Below are 16,130 nucleotides of genomic sequence, written 5' to 3'. Positions count from 1 at the left end.
GTTGCCCTCAACTACATGCCAGAGTGAGGTATGAAAGAGGTCGGCTGCTAAGGTGGAACGGCGACGAGTGCTCGCCCCCGTGGCTCTGAGTACAAGCGGAGTCCAGCGCAATTCTTCTACTGCACTTGGGCAGGTAGTGAAATTGCGTGCGGACACCGTGTGATTTTGGACACCACGGACACCGTGTGTGATTTCTCTACCTGTCCAGGTGCAGTAGCAGAAGTGCGCTGGACTCCGCTGTCACTCAAAACCACTGGGGTGAGCACACGTCACCGTTCCCCCTTAGCAGGCCACCTATGGCTATGGTTCTGGACTAAGAGCAGGGAGACCCAGATTCTACCTCAGCTATAGAGGTTCAGTGGGTGATCCCAAGGTACCCCAAAGGTTTATTTAGAGAGGAAGGGGTGAGCTGGGCAAGGGCATTCTGCATACACCCCTTGGACCCCTGAATGAAAATACATCTAAGGAGTATTCCAGCCAGCAGAATTGACAGTGATGCTAGCTGGGAATGAACTGTAGTTCACCCCACGGCTGGAAGGCATCAGGTTTGGAAAACTGGACCTGGGATTTCATCTCAACCGTGGGCTTCCCTTTGCCAATTCGTGCTACAAAGATAGCTTCTTCTTAACTTCTTGCTAGCCTATGGCTCTTGTCAGGGACAGCCACCTCTAGCCCTGATCCTAACTTCATGCTAGGGCGGGCCTGCTAGGAAAGAACGTTGGGGAGGGGAAATTGGGGGAGGGCCATCACATCGAGTACTTGGGTGATTGGAGAACCTGGGGGGAACTCTTGACCAATTGACAAGCTCAGATCATTTCCATGCACGAGCTGTTTCTTTGCCAATTGGCAAGGTAAGTAGAAGGGGAAGAAATGGGGGTGGGGAGGGGTCGTGGCTCTATTTGGGGTCTGGTCCAGCCCTGCTATTCAGCAGGTAGGTCCCCCCAATGGGGCAACAGCCCTTGGCAGGGAGTAGGTGGTCCATCCCCAGCCCTATCCTTCTGTTGAGGAATTTAAGGTGCCCTCTTTGGGGCGGGAGTAAGATGGGAGAAAAACTCTCACCTCTCTCAGATAGCAGGAGATTCCACGCAGGGCTGCAGTCATAGAAGAAGGGGATGCCAGCTGTTGTGATAGGAGAGAATTTAGCCAACTTTTAAACAAGGGCCCCAGCAAAGTCAAGGGGTGTAAAGGTCCCTCGCAGAAGGGTGGAGAATGGGACAGACTGATGAAAAAAGCTAATGACAGGCCCATTAGAACTTATGTGTATTTTGTATATGTGGCTCTCGATGATGGTGGGGAAAAAAAACTAACCTGCATTTATTTGCCCCTAAGAAAGCTGAACTCTATAAATGGCCCCGAGTCCACAATGCAGATTTCCCTACTCTGTTATGGAATGATGGTTTGCAGGACAACACATCTGGCCATGATAGGAAGCTGTACATGGTTTGGGTTGCTTGTCTATTTTTATTTTTTTTGGGGCCATTGGCAAGGGGTTGAGGAGATTTGTCTCCCAAAAGAGTAAAATCCTGATTAAATGTCTCTCTCACCCACCAGTCCTTAACTTTAAACCAGGCACAGCTATTCGTTTATGAAATAAATTGGCTCACAGATTGCTGTGTGTAAGTCTCTTCTTGTCTTTGCATTGTTCCACTAGGAATAGGCGATCATTCCAACTGGTGAAAAGGTAGAAATAGTTGTGAAATGCAGGTAAAAAGTAGGAGAATTGGGTCTGGGGGTAGGTGGGCAGGGGGACATCTCACACAAGGCAGGATCTTAAGAGGGGGTGGGGGTGGCAGACAGCCAAACTGACCAGCAAAGAAAAGTAACTAAAAGTATCTCTGAACTTCCAAGCCTTACTAATGAATCAAATGCAGATAATCACCGAGACATTGCAGGCTATACAACCTTTTTTGGGCTGAGTTCTCACCGGTTGTTGTCGTTCTAAGCACAGGTTGAAGTGTCTCTTTTGGCCGGGGCGCAGGCGTCTCAGCGGCACCCGCGTCTCTCCGATGAACTCGTTGTGGGTCAGTTTATCCTCATCACAGACGGTGATTCTGGGAGGCAGAAAAAGAGAGGAAGAATGGAGAATCACGTCGAGGGAAGGGAGCACGGGAGGGGAAAAGGGGCCAAGGCGTGAGATTTGAAGCAAGGAAGGTGGAGTTTTATCTCACCGCAGGGTTTTGCGAGCCATGTCCTCTGCGGTTATCCCGTTGTAGATGAGGACCTCATTCCATACAGGATTCAGAGTGTTGTGCTGGGTGCGTGTCTTCAGTTTGTTGGCCTGAGCAGAAAAAAGGGAATTGAAAGGGAAGAACGGAACAGTTGAGAAACCTAGAAGACTGACGGCAGAAAAAGACCTCATGGTCCATCTAGTCTGCCCTTATACTATTTCCTGTATTTTAATCTTAGGATGGATATATGTTTATCCCAGGTAAGTTTAATTAAATTCAGTGACTGTGGATTTACTCTGCTGGAAGTTTGTTCCAAGGATCTACTTACTACTCCTTCAGTAAAATAATATTTTCTCACGTTGCTTCTGATCTTTCCCCCAACTAACTTCAGACTGTGCCCCCTGTTCTTGTGTTCACTTTCCTATTAAAAACACTCCCGTCCTGGACCTTATTTAACCTTTAACATATTTTAAATGTTTCGATCATGTCCCCCCTTTCCCTTCTGTCCTCCAGACTATACAGATTGAATTCAGTAAATCTTTCCTGATAAGTTTTATGCTTAAGACCTTCCAACATTTTTGTAGCCATCTTTGGACCTGTTCAATTTTATCAATATAGGTGAAGTCTCCAGAACTGAACACAGTGTTCCAAATGGGGTCTCACCAGCGCTCTATATAGCGGGATCACAATCTCCCTCTTCCTGCTTGTTATACCTCTAGCTATGCAGCCAAGCATTCTAAGAACTGCTACAGGTTGTCCTCAACTTACGAGGATGCCATAACTAAGCCCAAATTTTCTGTTGTTAAGCAAGACAGTTGTTAAGTGAATTTTGTCCCAGTTTATGACCTTTCTTGCCAGAATTGTTAAGTGAATCACTACCTCTGTTAAGTTAGTAACCTGGTCTTTAAGAAAAACTAATTTCCCTATTGACTTCCCTTGTCAGAAGATCGCAAACGGTGATCACGTGACCCCAGGACTCTGCATATTGTCCTGCATATGAACCAGCTGTTAAGCACCTGAATTTTAACTCTGTGACCATGGGAATACTGTAACAGTGGTAAATGTGAAAAACTTTTTTCAGTTTCCTTGTAATGGTTAAAGACTAATTGTACAGCAAAGCTTTGAATCTATTCCTTCTCCTGAGTACTAGGAAACCAGGATATAAATGGATTTGCAATACTTCCCCATCTTTATCTTGCTAAATTGTTAAGGCTCAGGTAGTTTGTTTGTTTGTTTGTTTATTTATTTATTCATTTATTTATTTAGTTAGTTAGTCCAATACACAATGAGAGTTTTAGTGGGTATATGTGTGTATATATATATGTATGTCACATGTTTAAGCTGAATTTGAAAATTAAGGGAGACTAGGATAGATCTATTTCGGCCTTATTTTGGCCTCATCAGCTAGCCATACCCACTGGGACTTGAACCTGCAACCTTTGCCTTATAAGGCAGAGAATTATCCCCTAGGCTACAGTATCCAATCCCTTCAGCTCTGTACCAGGGAAGGGTTACATTTTTGTGTCGAATCACCCTGGTATATTGTATATATATATATATATATATGTGTGTGTGTATATATATATATATACATATATATATACATATATATATATATATATATATATATATATATATATATATATATATATATATATTCCCTGGTGCAGAGCTGAAGGGATTGGATACTGTAGCCTAGAGGATAATTCTCTGCCTTACAAGGCAAAGGCTGCAGGTTCAAGTTGCAGTGGGTATGGCTAGCTGATGAGTCCAAAATAAGGCTGAAATAGATCTATCCTAGACTCCCTTAATTTTCAAATTCAGCAAAAAAACATGTGACAAACACATAGTAAAATACATGATGAAGGTTATAGAGGAGATTCTCGTAGTAAAATATATCTATGAAAGAATAGAAAAGAAGATATAGTAATAGAACATATCAATGAAAGAATAGAAGAGGAGATATAGGAATAGTTCTGGACTTGCTAATCATAATGGAGCTAGCCCATCACAATCGTAAGTCATGACAATAAAAAAATACGACTGATAACATGTGTTGGTCAGTAAGTGAATGTGGCAGTTATAAAGGGTCTGTGGTAGTTAAATTCCAGCTTTTAAGCAAACCAATGGCTTACAATGGACACAGCTGCTTCTTCTTCTTTTTAAAACAGAAGTTCTTTTTAACAGGTGTTTGCAGCATCATTCAATCATGGGATCACATTTTGTGATGGTTTTGCTGAAAACCATCACAAAATGTGGTCCCATGATTGAGTGATGCTGCAAACGGCTGTTAAGTGCAGTTGTGTTGCTGAGCTGCCTCATGTTATCCTTTCAGAAATATTTCCTTACCAGATTCCTTCTCAGATTGTTGACTGGCAGAGTTCCCAATGTACTAGAAAAGTTACTTAAAAATTCAGGGAGAAATTCAAAAATATATCTGCCTTTGAAATGTTAAGAACAGCACTTTTTATCACCTGGGGTAAACATTTGTGAAAGTTAAAAAAATAAAGAGGTACAACAAGTTTAATTTAATTTTTTTTTAAAGTTGACTTACTGTAGGCTACAACTATATGGCGCCCAGAGTCCATTAGGAATTGGGTGGCTTAGAAGTTAAATAAATTAAATTGAATTACTCTGGAAACCTTTTTTTTAAGGACTATAGCTAGTCCTCAATTTACAACCACAATTGAGCACAAAATGTATGTTGTTAAGTGAGATTTTGCTAAGTGAGTTTTGCCCCATATTACCACATGCCTTACCACAGTTGTTAAGTGAATCACTGCAGTTGATAGGTTAGTAACACAATTGTTAAGTAAATCTGGCTTCTCCAATGACTTTGCTTGTCAGAAGGTCGCAAATGTTGATCACATGACCCTGAGACACTGCAACCGTCATAAATATGAACAAGTGGCCGAGCATTGAATTTCGATCACATGATCATGGGAATGCTGCAAAAGTTGTAACTTTGAAAAACAGTCTTGTCATAGGAGGAGGGCATTCCGCCCAGGTTTGCCTGGTGCACCAGTTGTGGCCCTATTTGGACCGGGACTCACTGCTCACAGTCACTCATGCCCTCATCACCTCGAGGCTCGACAACTGTAACACTCTCTACATGGGGCTACCTTTGAAGAGTGTTCGGAAACTTCAGATCGTGTAGAATGCAGTTTCGAGAGCAATCATGGGCTTCCCTAAGTATGCCCATGTTACACCAACACTCCGCAGTCTGCATGGGTTGCCGATTGGTTTCCGGTCACAATTCAAAGTGTTGGTTATGACCTATAAAGCCCTTCATGACATTGGACCAGAATAACTTTGGGACCGCCTTCTGCCGCACGAATCCCAGCAACTGATTAGGTCCCACAAAGTTGGCCTTCTCCGGGTCCAGTCAACAAAACAATGCCGTTTGCTGGGACCCAGGGGAACAGCCTTCTCTGTGATGGCCCCGACCCTCTGGAATAAACTCCCCCCCAGAGATTAGGACTGCCCTCACCCTCCTTGCCTTACACAAACTCCTAAAAAACCACCTTTGTCGCCAGGCATGGGGAAACTGATTCCCCTCGGCTGTTTCGTTTTATGTATGGTTTGTTTGGGTTGTATGATTGTTTTTAATTAAGGGTTTTAAAACTGTTTTTTTTTAAACATTGGATTTGTATTTTATATTACTGTTGTGAGCCGCTCCGAGTCTTCAGAGAAGGGCGGCATACAAATCTAATAAATAATAATAATAATAATAATAATAATAATAAATTATTGTTATTATTTTTTATTTTATTTACTTTTTATTATGTGCCATTGTAACTTTGAACAGTCATTAAAGGAACTGTTGTAAGTTGAAGACTACGAGTCTTCGGAGAGGGGCGGCATACAAATCCAAATAATAAATAAATAAATAAAATAAATAAATACCTGTATTAAATACAGAAATGGGGGTGGGGTGGGACTTTGTTGCTATACACGTTGACAGCTGCAATAATTTTATTATGCCCAGAAATGGAAAGAAGTGCTAACTCCCTCAATTGGGGAACGGATTGCAAAGATGACGGAACAGGTGGAGATGGCAAAGTTGACTGTGCTAATTAGGGATAAGAATGTAAATAGTTTTGTGGTTACTTGGAAACCGTTTTTGGACTTTCGGTGTGAAAGTGGAAAATAAAATAAAATGTTGGCTTTGGGTTTTTGACAATCAAGTGGGTTATTGCTATAGAAATGGCTATATTTGGTATATCTAAAAAGGTTGATATTATAATTTACCATGCATTTTATTGTATTGGGGAAAAAAAGTCATAAGTCACTGCTTTTTGTTTCTTTTTTCATTTCTTTTACTCCTCTCTCATTCTATCTCTTCTGTCCCTTTCCTTTCCTCCCCATTGTCTTTAGTTCTAGAAAGTAAATACATGTATACTCAAAAAAATAAAGGGAACGCTCAAATAACACATCCTAGATCTGAATGAATGAAATATTCTCACTGAATACTTTATTCTGTTCAAAGTTGAATGTGCACAACAGCAGGTGAAATTGATTGTCAATCAGTGTTGCTTCCTAAGTGGACAGAAAAGTCCACAAGAGTTTGATTTACTTGGAGTTATTTTGTGTTGTTTAAGTGTTCCCTTTATTTTTTTGAGCAGTGTATTTTCCTGTCCCTTCATGTCTGGCTCTTTGACACAGTTGTCATCGGTTTTTCAGCCAAAAGATCCAGCGTTGTCTGAAAACACTTTCCATGGTCATGTGGCCAATGTGACTATATGCTAAAGGTGCACAGAATGCTGTTTAACCTCTTACTTATTAATCTACTCACATTTACATGCTTTTGAACTGCTAGGGAAACAGGAGCTGGGCAAGGAATTAATGCCCACCTTGTTTTATTTTATATATTAAGATATATATTTTAAAAATAAAAATATTTTTTTTAAAAAAGAAAGCTCATGCGGAACTGTACAGCACAGTCCAACATCAGCACAGGAAAGATTTTATGACATTTTGTATTATGTAATAAAATGCTTTATGATCACTTTTATGCCATAAAGTGTTTTATAAGGTTTGCCAAATTTCAATTCCATGGGTTCTGGATTTTTGGACGCATTTTGTAAGTTAGCCCATTTGAAAGACCTCGGTTCAACAATTTTTGCTCCAAGATGCTTAATCATTGTTGTTGTTGTAAGCCACCCTAAGTCTTTCAGGATTGGATGGAATAGAAGTTGAATTAAATAAGTAAGTAAGTAAGTAAGTAAGTAAGTAAGTAAGTAAGTAAGTAAGTAAGTAAGTAAGTAAGTAAGAAACAAACAAACAAATAAATAATGCACTGTTTCACCTAGTTAAAGGTTACAAGAATTAGAGTTTTTGTAGCATATACATAAATAGAAGGTTTCTGGCTTATTTATTTATTTATTTATTTATTGGAGTCCCTCTCCAGAGACTCGGGGTGGCTAACAGCAACAATAAAACAGTGTACAATAGTAATTCAATACTAAAAACGATTAAAAACCCATTAATATAAAAACCAAACATACATACATACATACCATGCATAGAATTGTAAAGGCCTAGGGGGAAAGAGGATCTCAATTCCCCCATGCCTGACGGCAGAAGTGGGTTTTAAGTAGCTTACGAAAGACAAGGAGGGTGGGGGCAATTCTAATCTTTGGGGGGAAGGGGTTCCAGAGGGCCGGGGCCACCACAGAGAAGGCTCTTCCCCTGGGTCCCGCCAAACAACATTGTTTAGTTGACGGGACCCGGAGAAGATCCACTCTTTGGGACCTAACTGGTCGCTGGGATTCGTGCAGCAGAAGGCGGTCCCTAAGGTAATCTGGTCCGGTGCCATGAAGGGCTTTATAGGTCATAACCAACACTTTGAATTGTGACCGGAAACTGATCGGCAACCAATGCAGACTGCGGAGTGTTGGTGTAACATGGGCATATTTGGGAAAGCCCATGATTGCTCTCGCAGCTTCATTCTGCACGATCTGAAGTTTCCGAATACTTTTCAAAGGTAGCCCCATGTAGAGAGCGTTACAGTAGTCGAGCCTCGAGGTGATGAGGGCATGAGTGAGTATGTTAGTATGTTAGATAAACCTAGTCTATTGTTCCTTGTACAACCACAGCTCTATTTACCTCTGGTTTAGAGGTGGGGAATGACAGCCCCTTTATAACTTGTGCACTTCAATTCCCAAAATTGGCTGGCTTAGGAATTCCTGAAGTCCACAAGTCATGAAAGGGCCATGGTTCCCCGACTCTGGTCTAAATGATTTGAATCCTGTTACTAGAGAATCAGAATGCCTGCTTGTTTTTATTCAAATGACCAAAGTAACTTTGCACAGTTGTAACGCAAACTCAGCACCTACATGCATGCCACATCAGGACTGCTGTTTAGACGAGATGATTATGAAGTGTTGCTAAAATGCTGCATTGTTATTTTGTTTTCTTGCTCCTCCTGTGCACATGACATTGTCAGGTGCAAAGAATCGGGAGGATGAGTTAAGTTTCAGTTAAGCTGATTTATTGCTAAAGCTTATTCACAAGAATCTAGTCAATTAAGGGACAGCATTACATTGATGCTAAAATTGCAGCATTTGTGGATATATAAAGATTCTGGGCTGAGTGCTCTCTTGATTCCGCCCGTAGGCTCTGCCTCTTGCTCTCATACAGCTAGTAGGGATTCATAACTTCTGATTCTCTTTCCCTTTCCCAATCAATTACATGTTTGATTGTTTGTTTGTTTGTTTGTTTGTTTATTTATTTATTATTTATTTATTAATTAGATTTGTATGCCGCCCCTCTCCGAAGACTCGGGGCAGCTAACAACAATATAAAAAGACAATGTAAACAAATATAATATTAAAAGACAATCTTAAAAAAACCCAATTTAAAGAACCACTCATACATACAAGCATACCATGTATAAATTCTATAAGCCTAGGGGGAAGGGAAATTTCAATTCCCCCATGCCTGACGACAGAGGTGGGTTTTAAGGAGCTTGTGAAAGGCAAAGAGGGTGGGGGCAACTCTGATATCTGGGGGGAGCTGGTTCCAGAGGGTCGAGGCCGCCACAGAGAAGGCTCTTCTCCTGGGTCCCGCCAAACGACATTGCTTAGTTGACGGGATCCGGAGAAGGCCAACTCTGTGGGACCTAACTGGTTGCTGGGATTCGTGCAGCAGAAGGCAGTCCTAGAGATATTCGGGTCCGATGCCATGAAGGGCTTTATAGGTCATAACCAACACTTTGAATTGTGACCGGAAATTGATCGGCAACCAATGCAGACTTCGGAGTGTTGGTGTAACATGGGCATACCTTGGGAGGCCCCTTCTGTCCCTGGCATGAGTAAAACAGCTGCACCCAGGTGTAGCAACTCCTGAGAGGAGGCTCTAGTTTTGATCAGGACTGTGACAGGGATTGCAACTATGATTTTGATTTTATGGAAAAGTGTGAATTTCATTTGGCCAACTAGAGACAGAAAAGTACATATAAGATATCTACCCAAAGCTGGTGGTACCCTCACAGAGGAAAAAAGCTCAGAAATACCTAGACCAGCTCTCTGTTTTCTCTAGCTTGGCTATTAATTGCTTCAAGATAAGTGGGTGGATTTAGACTGGGAAAACAACACAGGCAAAAACTTATAGCACCTGCTCCTCCCAGCTGCTTCCTACCATCAAGCCTACGCTGCTAGTTTTGGAGCGTACATAAATAATCATAAATATTAATTTGTAAGATCCAGTCACCTATTCCCTTGGCACATCTTTTTTTGGCCCTGAGATAATGTAATTTTGGCAATCAGAGATTTCTTATTCCAAACATCAAATTACAGCTGGTTTAAAAGCCTCTTATTATCTAATAAGTTATGCAAAATTTGTTTGCAGTAAACTTCAGCATCAGAGGGAATTCCCAGTAGGATGCTGTGGAGAACATGCGGGGGATGAGCTTTTAATCCACAAGGAGAGGGTCCTCAGTGTTCTCCTCACTCACAGTCCAAGGATAGTCCTTTCTTCAAAGACATTTTTCATAATCTATGAGTTTATTTCTTTAGTTGGACTTGTATGCCCCCCCCCCCCCCCTCTGTGGACTCTGGGCAGCTCACAACATATACCAAAATACATAATAATAGTTTGTCCAATTAATATTCTAAAACAATTTTTAGATTTCTAATTTAAAACATTCTTTCACATTCATACAGTAATCATGTTAACAATATTTCGGCGGACAGGGCAAGGTCTAATGTCCCCAGGCCTGATGGCAAAGATGTGTTTTTAGACTGTTTCGGAAGGCCAGGAGGGTGGAGGCAGTGCGAATCTCCAGAGGGAGCTGATTCCAGAGGACCGAGGCCCCCATAGAGAAGGCTCTTCCCCTCTGTCCCACCAGCTGACATTGTTTGGTCAATGGGACCCTAAGGAGACCAACTCTGTGGGACCTCACCGGTCGCTGGGATTCGTGCGGCAGAAGGTGGTCCCGGAGATAGTCTGTTCCTATGCCATGTAGGGCTTTATAGGTCATATCCAACACTTTGAATTGTGCCTGGAAAGTTTCTGAACACTCTTCAAAGGTAGCCCCATGTAGAGAGCATTGCAGTAGTCAAACCTCGAGGTGATAAGGGCATGAGTGACTGTGAGCAAAGACTCTCTGTCCAAATAGGGTCGCAACTGATACACCAGGCGAACCTGGGCAAACGCCCTGCTCGCCACAGCCGAAAGATGGTGGTCTAGAGTCAGCTGTGGATCAAGGAAGATGCCCAAGTTGCGTACTCTCTCTGAGGGGGGTCAATAATTCCCTCCCGGGTAAAGGACGGACAGATGGACATGTCCTTAGGAGGCAGTACCCACAACCACTCTGTCTTGTCTGGATTGAGCTTGAGCCTGATGGCACCCATCCAGACCCTGACAACCTCCAGACAACGACACATCACTTCCACTGCTTTACTGTGTGGACACGGGGTGGAGATGTACAGCTGAGTGTCATCAGCATACTGGTGGTAACTCACCCTGTGCCCTTGGATGATCTCTCCCAGCGGTTTCATGTAGATATTAAAGAGCAGGGGGAGAGGACCGACCCCTGAGGAACCCCACAAGTTAGGGACCTAGGAGTCGACCTCTAACCCCCCGCTAACACCAACTGCGACTGACCAGAGACGTAGGAGGAGAACCACCGTAGAACGGTGCCCCCCACTCCCAGCCCCTCCGGTTGGTGCAGAAGAATACTATGATCGATAGTATTGAAAGCCGCTGAGAGGTCAAGAAGCACCAGGACAGAGGAGAAACCCCTGTCACACGCCCACCAGAGATCATCCATCAGTGCGACCAAAGCAGTTTCCGTGCTGTAGCTGGGCCAAGGGCAGTTGTCATTGTTATTCTTAGCAGCAATTAGCAATAGCATTTATATATTTATCCATACTGCTTTTACAGCCCTCTCTAAGTGATTTACAGAGGCATTATATTGCCCCCAACAATTTGGGTCCTCATCTCACTGACTTCAGAACGATTGAAGGCTGAGTCAATCTTGAGCCTGCTGAGATTTTGAACTGCCAAATTGCAATCAGCTGGCAGTCAGCAGAAGTAGCCTGCAGTACTGTATTCTAACCACTGTGCCAACATAGCTCTTAAATTAATTGTTGCTGTTAGTTGCAAATTTGTGCCGGACCTATCACGACCCCATGTATAACATTCCTCCAGGCCTTCCTGTTCTCTACCATCCCCAGGAGTCCATTTAAGTTCATGCCAACTGCTTCAGTGACTTTTTTAAAAAATTAATTGGTTTTTTAAAAATGTTACACACACAGACTGCACATCATACAAGATAAAACAGTGCCCTGTGAAAGTGCACCCACCACCTAACAACATACATACCCCACCACCAATTGGAGGGTCTGTACAAACATCTCTAACATTCTTCTAAGCCTGGATCTGCATTTTATTTACATCTCAAAGAGTGATTCTAATTTATTCTTTATGGCTAAATCACAAATACTACTTGTCATATAACCTCTCACCATGTCCCATCGATCCATCAGTTCCTTCAATTTATTTTCATTGTACCTATTCATCCCAGAGATTAGAACTGCCCTACCCTCCTCGCCTTTCACAGACTCCTTAAAACCCACCTTTGTCATCAGGCATGGGGGAACTGAGATATCTCCCCCGGGCCTATACAATTTATGTATGGTATGCTTGTGTGTATGTCTGTTTAATAATGGTTTTTTAAAAATATTTTAAATTGTAAACTATTAGATTTGTTATAAACTGTTTTTATTGTGTTGTGAGCCGCCCCGAGTCTACAGAAAGGGGCAGCATGCAAATCTAATAAATAATAATAATAATAATAATAATAATAATAATAATAATCCTTACCTCCATAATTTCAAAGTGAATGTGGTCCACCATGTACTGATACCAATTCTGTATCGTCCATTTTGCTGCTTCTTTCCAACCCAATACAATTACTGCTTGAGTGCTTTCCAATGCTGCTACTTTTATTTCTCTAAATTCTCTTAAATCTCCCTTTTTTACTAGTACTGCCATTTCTTTTGTGATTGTCCAGTTAACATTTAACATTCTGTTCATTTCATCTTGCACTTCTTTCCAAAATGTCTGTGCTACTGAACACTCCAAGAACATGTGCATAAAAACTCCTCTCTCCTGGCATCCATGTCAACAGGTGCCCTTCCCCTTCTTCTGAAAATATGCAAGTTGTGTTGGTGTATAGTACTTCAGTGACTTCATCTGACCACCTCATTCTCTGTCATCCCATTCACCCTTTCCTTCAATCTTTTCCTTCAATCTTTTCCAGCATTAGGCTCTTCTCCAGTGAGTCCTTCCTTCTTATTATTGGAATTTCATCTTCAGGATCTGGCCTTCTAAAGAGCAGTCAGGATTGATCTCCTCTAGGATTCACCAGTTTGATCGCCTTGCAGTCCAAGGGACTCACAGGAGTCTTCTCCAGCACCATAGTTCAAAGACTTCAATTCTTTGGCGCTCAGCCTTTCTTATGGTCCAACTTTCAAAGCCATATATTGCCATCTGGGAAAACCGTAGCTTTGACTGCAAGCATTTTTGTTGGCAGGCTGGATGTCTCTGCTTTTTAGTATGCTGTCTAAATTTCTCAAGCAAGAAATAAGATGGTTTGGTACTCCAATCTCTTTAAATTGTGATCCAACAATTTAGCATAGTCAACGAAACAGAAGTAGACGTTTTTCTGGAACTCCCTAGCTTTCTCCTGGATCCAGTGTATGTTGGCAATGTGATCTCTAGTTCCTCTTCAAAATGCTCCTTGTACATCTGGTAGTTCTTGGTCCATGTGCTGCTGGAGCCTAGCTTGTAAGGGTTTGGGTCATAACTTTGCTAGCATGTGAAATGAGTGTATTGGTGTGGTAGTTTTACTGCATTATCTTTTAAGATTTTGAATAGCTCAGCTAGGATACTTTCACTTCCACTAGCTTTGTTGTGGCTCAGATTTCCTAAGGCCCATTTGACTTCACATTCTAGGACAGTGATGGCGAACCTATGGCATGGGTGCCACAGGTGGCACACGAAGCTTTCTTTCTTTCTTTCTTTCTTTCTTTCTACCTACCTACCTACCTACCTACCTACCTACCTATCTATCTATCTATCTATCTATCTATCTATCTAATTCGATTTTTTAATGCTGCCCTTCTCCTTAGACTCAGGGTGGCTTACAACATGTTAGCAATAGCGCTTTTTAGCAAAGACAGCATATTGCCCCCACAATCCGGGCCCCATTTTACCCACCTCAGGCCACTGAAGCTTACTGTAGATCTGTAGGTCAGCGGCTCAAATCTCATCACCGGCTCAAGGTTGACTCAGCCTTCCATCCTTCCTAGGTGGGTAAAATGAGGACCCGGATTGTAGGGGCAATAGGCTGGCTCTGCTTAAAAGTGCTATTGCTAACATGTTGTAAGCCGCCCTGAGTCTAAGGAGAAGGGCGGCATAAAAATCGAATAAATAAATAATAAATAATGAAATATTTGCAAAGCTTCCTCAGACAGCCAGTTTGCTTTCTTGCATTTCTTTTTCCTTGGGATGTTTTCAGTTGCTACCTCTTGTGTGTAATGTTGTGAACCTATGTCCATAGTTCTTCAGGTGCTCTGCCTATCAGATCTAATTCCTTAACTCTATTTGTCACCTCTGCTATGTATTCATCGGGGATATGATTTACTTCATACCTGAGTGGCCTAGTGCTTTCCCCTGCTTTCTTTAATTTAAGCCTAAATTTTGCAATGAGAGGCTCATAATTTGAGCCACAGCCAGCTCCTAGCCTTGTTTTTATTGACTGCATCGTGGTTCTCCCAAGGATTAATTCCTGCATAAATTATTTCAAAGACTACAATATGACGAGAGCATTAATATGAAATACTGTATACCAGTGATGGCGAACCGTTTTTTCTTCGGGTGCTGAAAGCGCGTGCACACACAGTATCATACCTATGTGAGTGCGCACACACATAATTCAGTGCTTGGGGAGGGCATAAACGCCCCCCTGCCCCCCCTGATGCCCTCTGTAGGCCAGAAACAGCCGGCTTCCCAACTTCCTGTAGGCCCATTTTTCACCTGCCCCAGGCTCCAGAGGCTCCTCCTCCACCATCACCCCAAGGCCCTCCGGAAGCCAAAAATGCCCTCCCAGAGCCTCTGTGTGAGCTGAAAATCAGCTAGCCAGCTGAACTACAGCAACTGCTCATGTGCCAGCAGATATGGCTCCACGTGCCACCTGTGGCACCCATTACATAGGTTTGCCATCAATGCTGTATACAATAGTCCTCGACATACAACAATTTGTTTAGCTAGAACAGCATTGGAAAAAAGGACTTATGACCATTTTTCACAGTTACGACCATTGCAGCATGTTCAAAATTTAATCTCTTGGCAACTGATTCATATTTATGACTGTTTCTGGTGTCATGTGATCACCTCTTGCACCCTTCTGACAAGTAAAGTCAAACGAAGAAGCCAAATTCACTTAACAGCCGTGTTACTAACTTGACAACCGCCGTGATTCACTTAACTGGGACCAGAAAAGTCGAGAAATGGGCAAAGCTCACTTAACAACTGTCTTGGTTAGCAACTGAAATTTTGGGCTCAATTGTGGTCATAGGTTGAGGACTACCTGTGCCTCAGAAAGCAGGTGACCGCTTAAAGGGAGAAGGCCTGCAGCTTTCTTCCTCCGGAGCCTTGTTACCATCCCCTAGGCAACAACCCCACTCAGCTACTAACTTAACAATTGCAGTAATTCACTTAACAACAACGAGTCTGCGGAGAGGGGCGGCATACAAATCTAATAAATTATTATTATTATTATTATTATTAATAATAATAATAATGGCAAGAAAATGGGGCAAAGGTCACTTAACAAATGTCTCGCTTAGCAACAAAAATTTTAGGCTCAATTGTGGTTCTAAGTCAAAGACGATCTGTACACTAGGAATAAGCTGACAATTTTAGGTGCCAAAAATGCACCCCCAAAAAATTTAATTTGACATTTGTGAATGGAGAGTATCTGTGAGACTACTTTACCTTTTTACATATACTTTTTAAAAGTATCTATAGCTTCTGTCTATATCTATATCTATCTATCTCTATCTCTGTCTGTCTGTCTGTCTGTCTGTCTGTGTCTGTCTGTCTTTCTATCTATCTATCTATCTATCTATCTATCTATCTATCTATCTATCTATCCATCCATCCATCCATCCATCCATCCATCCATCCATCCATCCATCCATCCATCCATCCATCCATCTACTTCTCCATTCCATTTATTGTACAGGACAAAAGCATGCATATATCCTGCATATAAAGGTCATTTTTGTTGAGATGCTAAGCCATATAAATTTGATTAATGAATTATAATTATATTATAATTAAATTTGATAAATGAATTATAACTATATTATAATTAATTATATTTTCTAAATGTCGATATTTCATATTTTAAAAAACTTGTTTTTATTGACATTTTTAAAAAAAATTGTA

At 41.8% G+C, this 16,130-nt stretch overlaps 1 protein-coding gene across 1 annotated transcript in view; it reads right to left on the bottom strand.

Annotated features, from left to right (window-relative positions):
- Positions 1 to 16,130, bottom strand: part of LOC139155829 (double C2-like domain-containing protein alpha) — a 42,586-nt gene that overhangs the window by 4,258 nt on the left and 22,198 nt on the right. The window contains exons 4-6 of the mRNA XM_070731141.1: positions 2,169 to 2,278; positions 1,925 to 2,051; positions 1,060 to 1,119 (exon numbers count right to left, since the gene is read on the bottom strand). Of these exons, the coding sequence (XP_070587242.1) occupies positions 1,060 to 1,119; positions 1,925 to 2,051; positions 2,169 to 2,278 (297 nt within the window). The remainder of the gene's footprint in view (positions 1 to 1,059; positions 1,120 to 1,924; positions 2,052 to 2,168; positions 2,279 to 16,130) is intronic.

The sequence above is a fragment of the Erythrolamprus reginae genome, unplaced genomic scaffold, assembly GCF_031021105.1.
Source record: "Erythrolamprus reginae isolate rEryReg1 unplaced genomic scaffold, rEryReg1.hap1 H_7, whole genome shotgun sequence".
NCBI classification, from domain to species: domain Eukaryota; kingdom Metazoa; phylum Chordata; class Lepidosauria; order Squamata; family Dipsadidae; genus Erythrolamprus; species Erythrolamprus reginae.
This window is presented reverse-complemented; position numbering and strand designations above follow the sequence as displayed.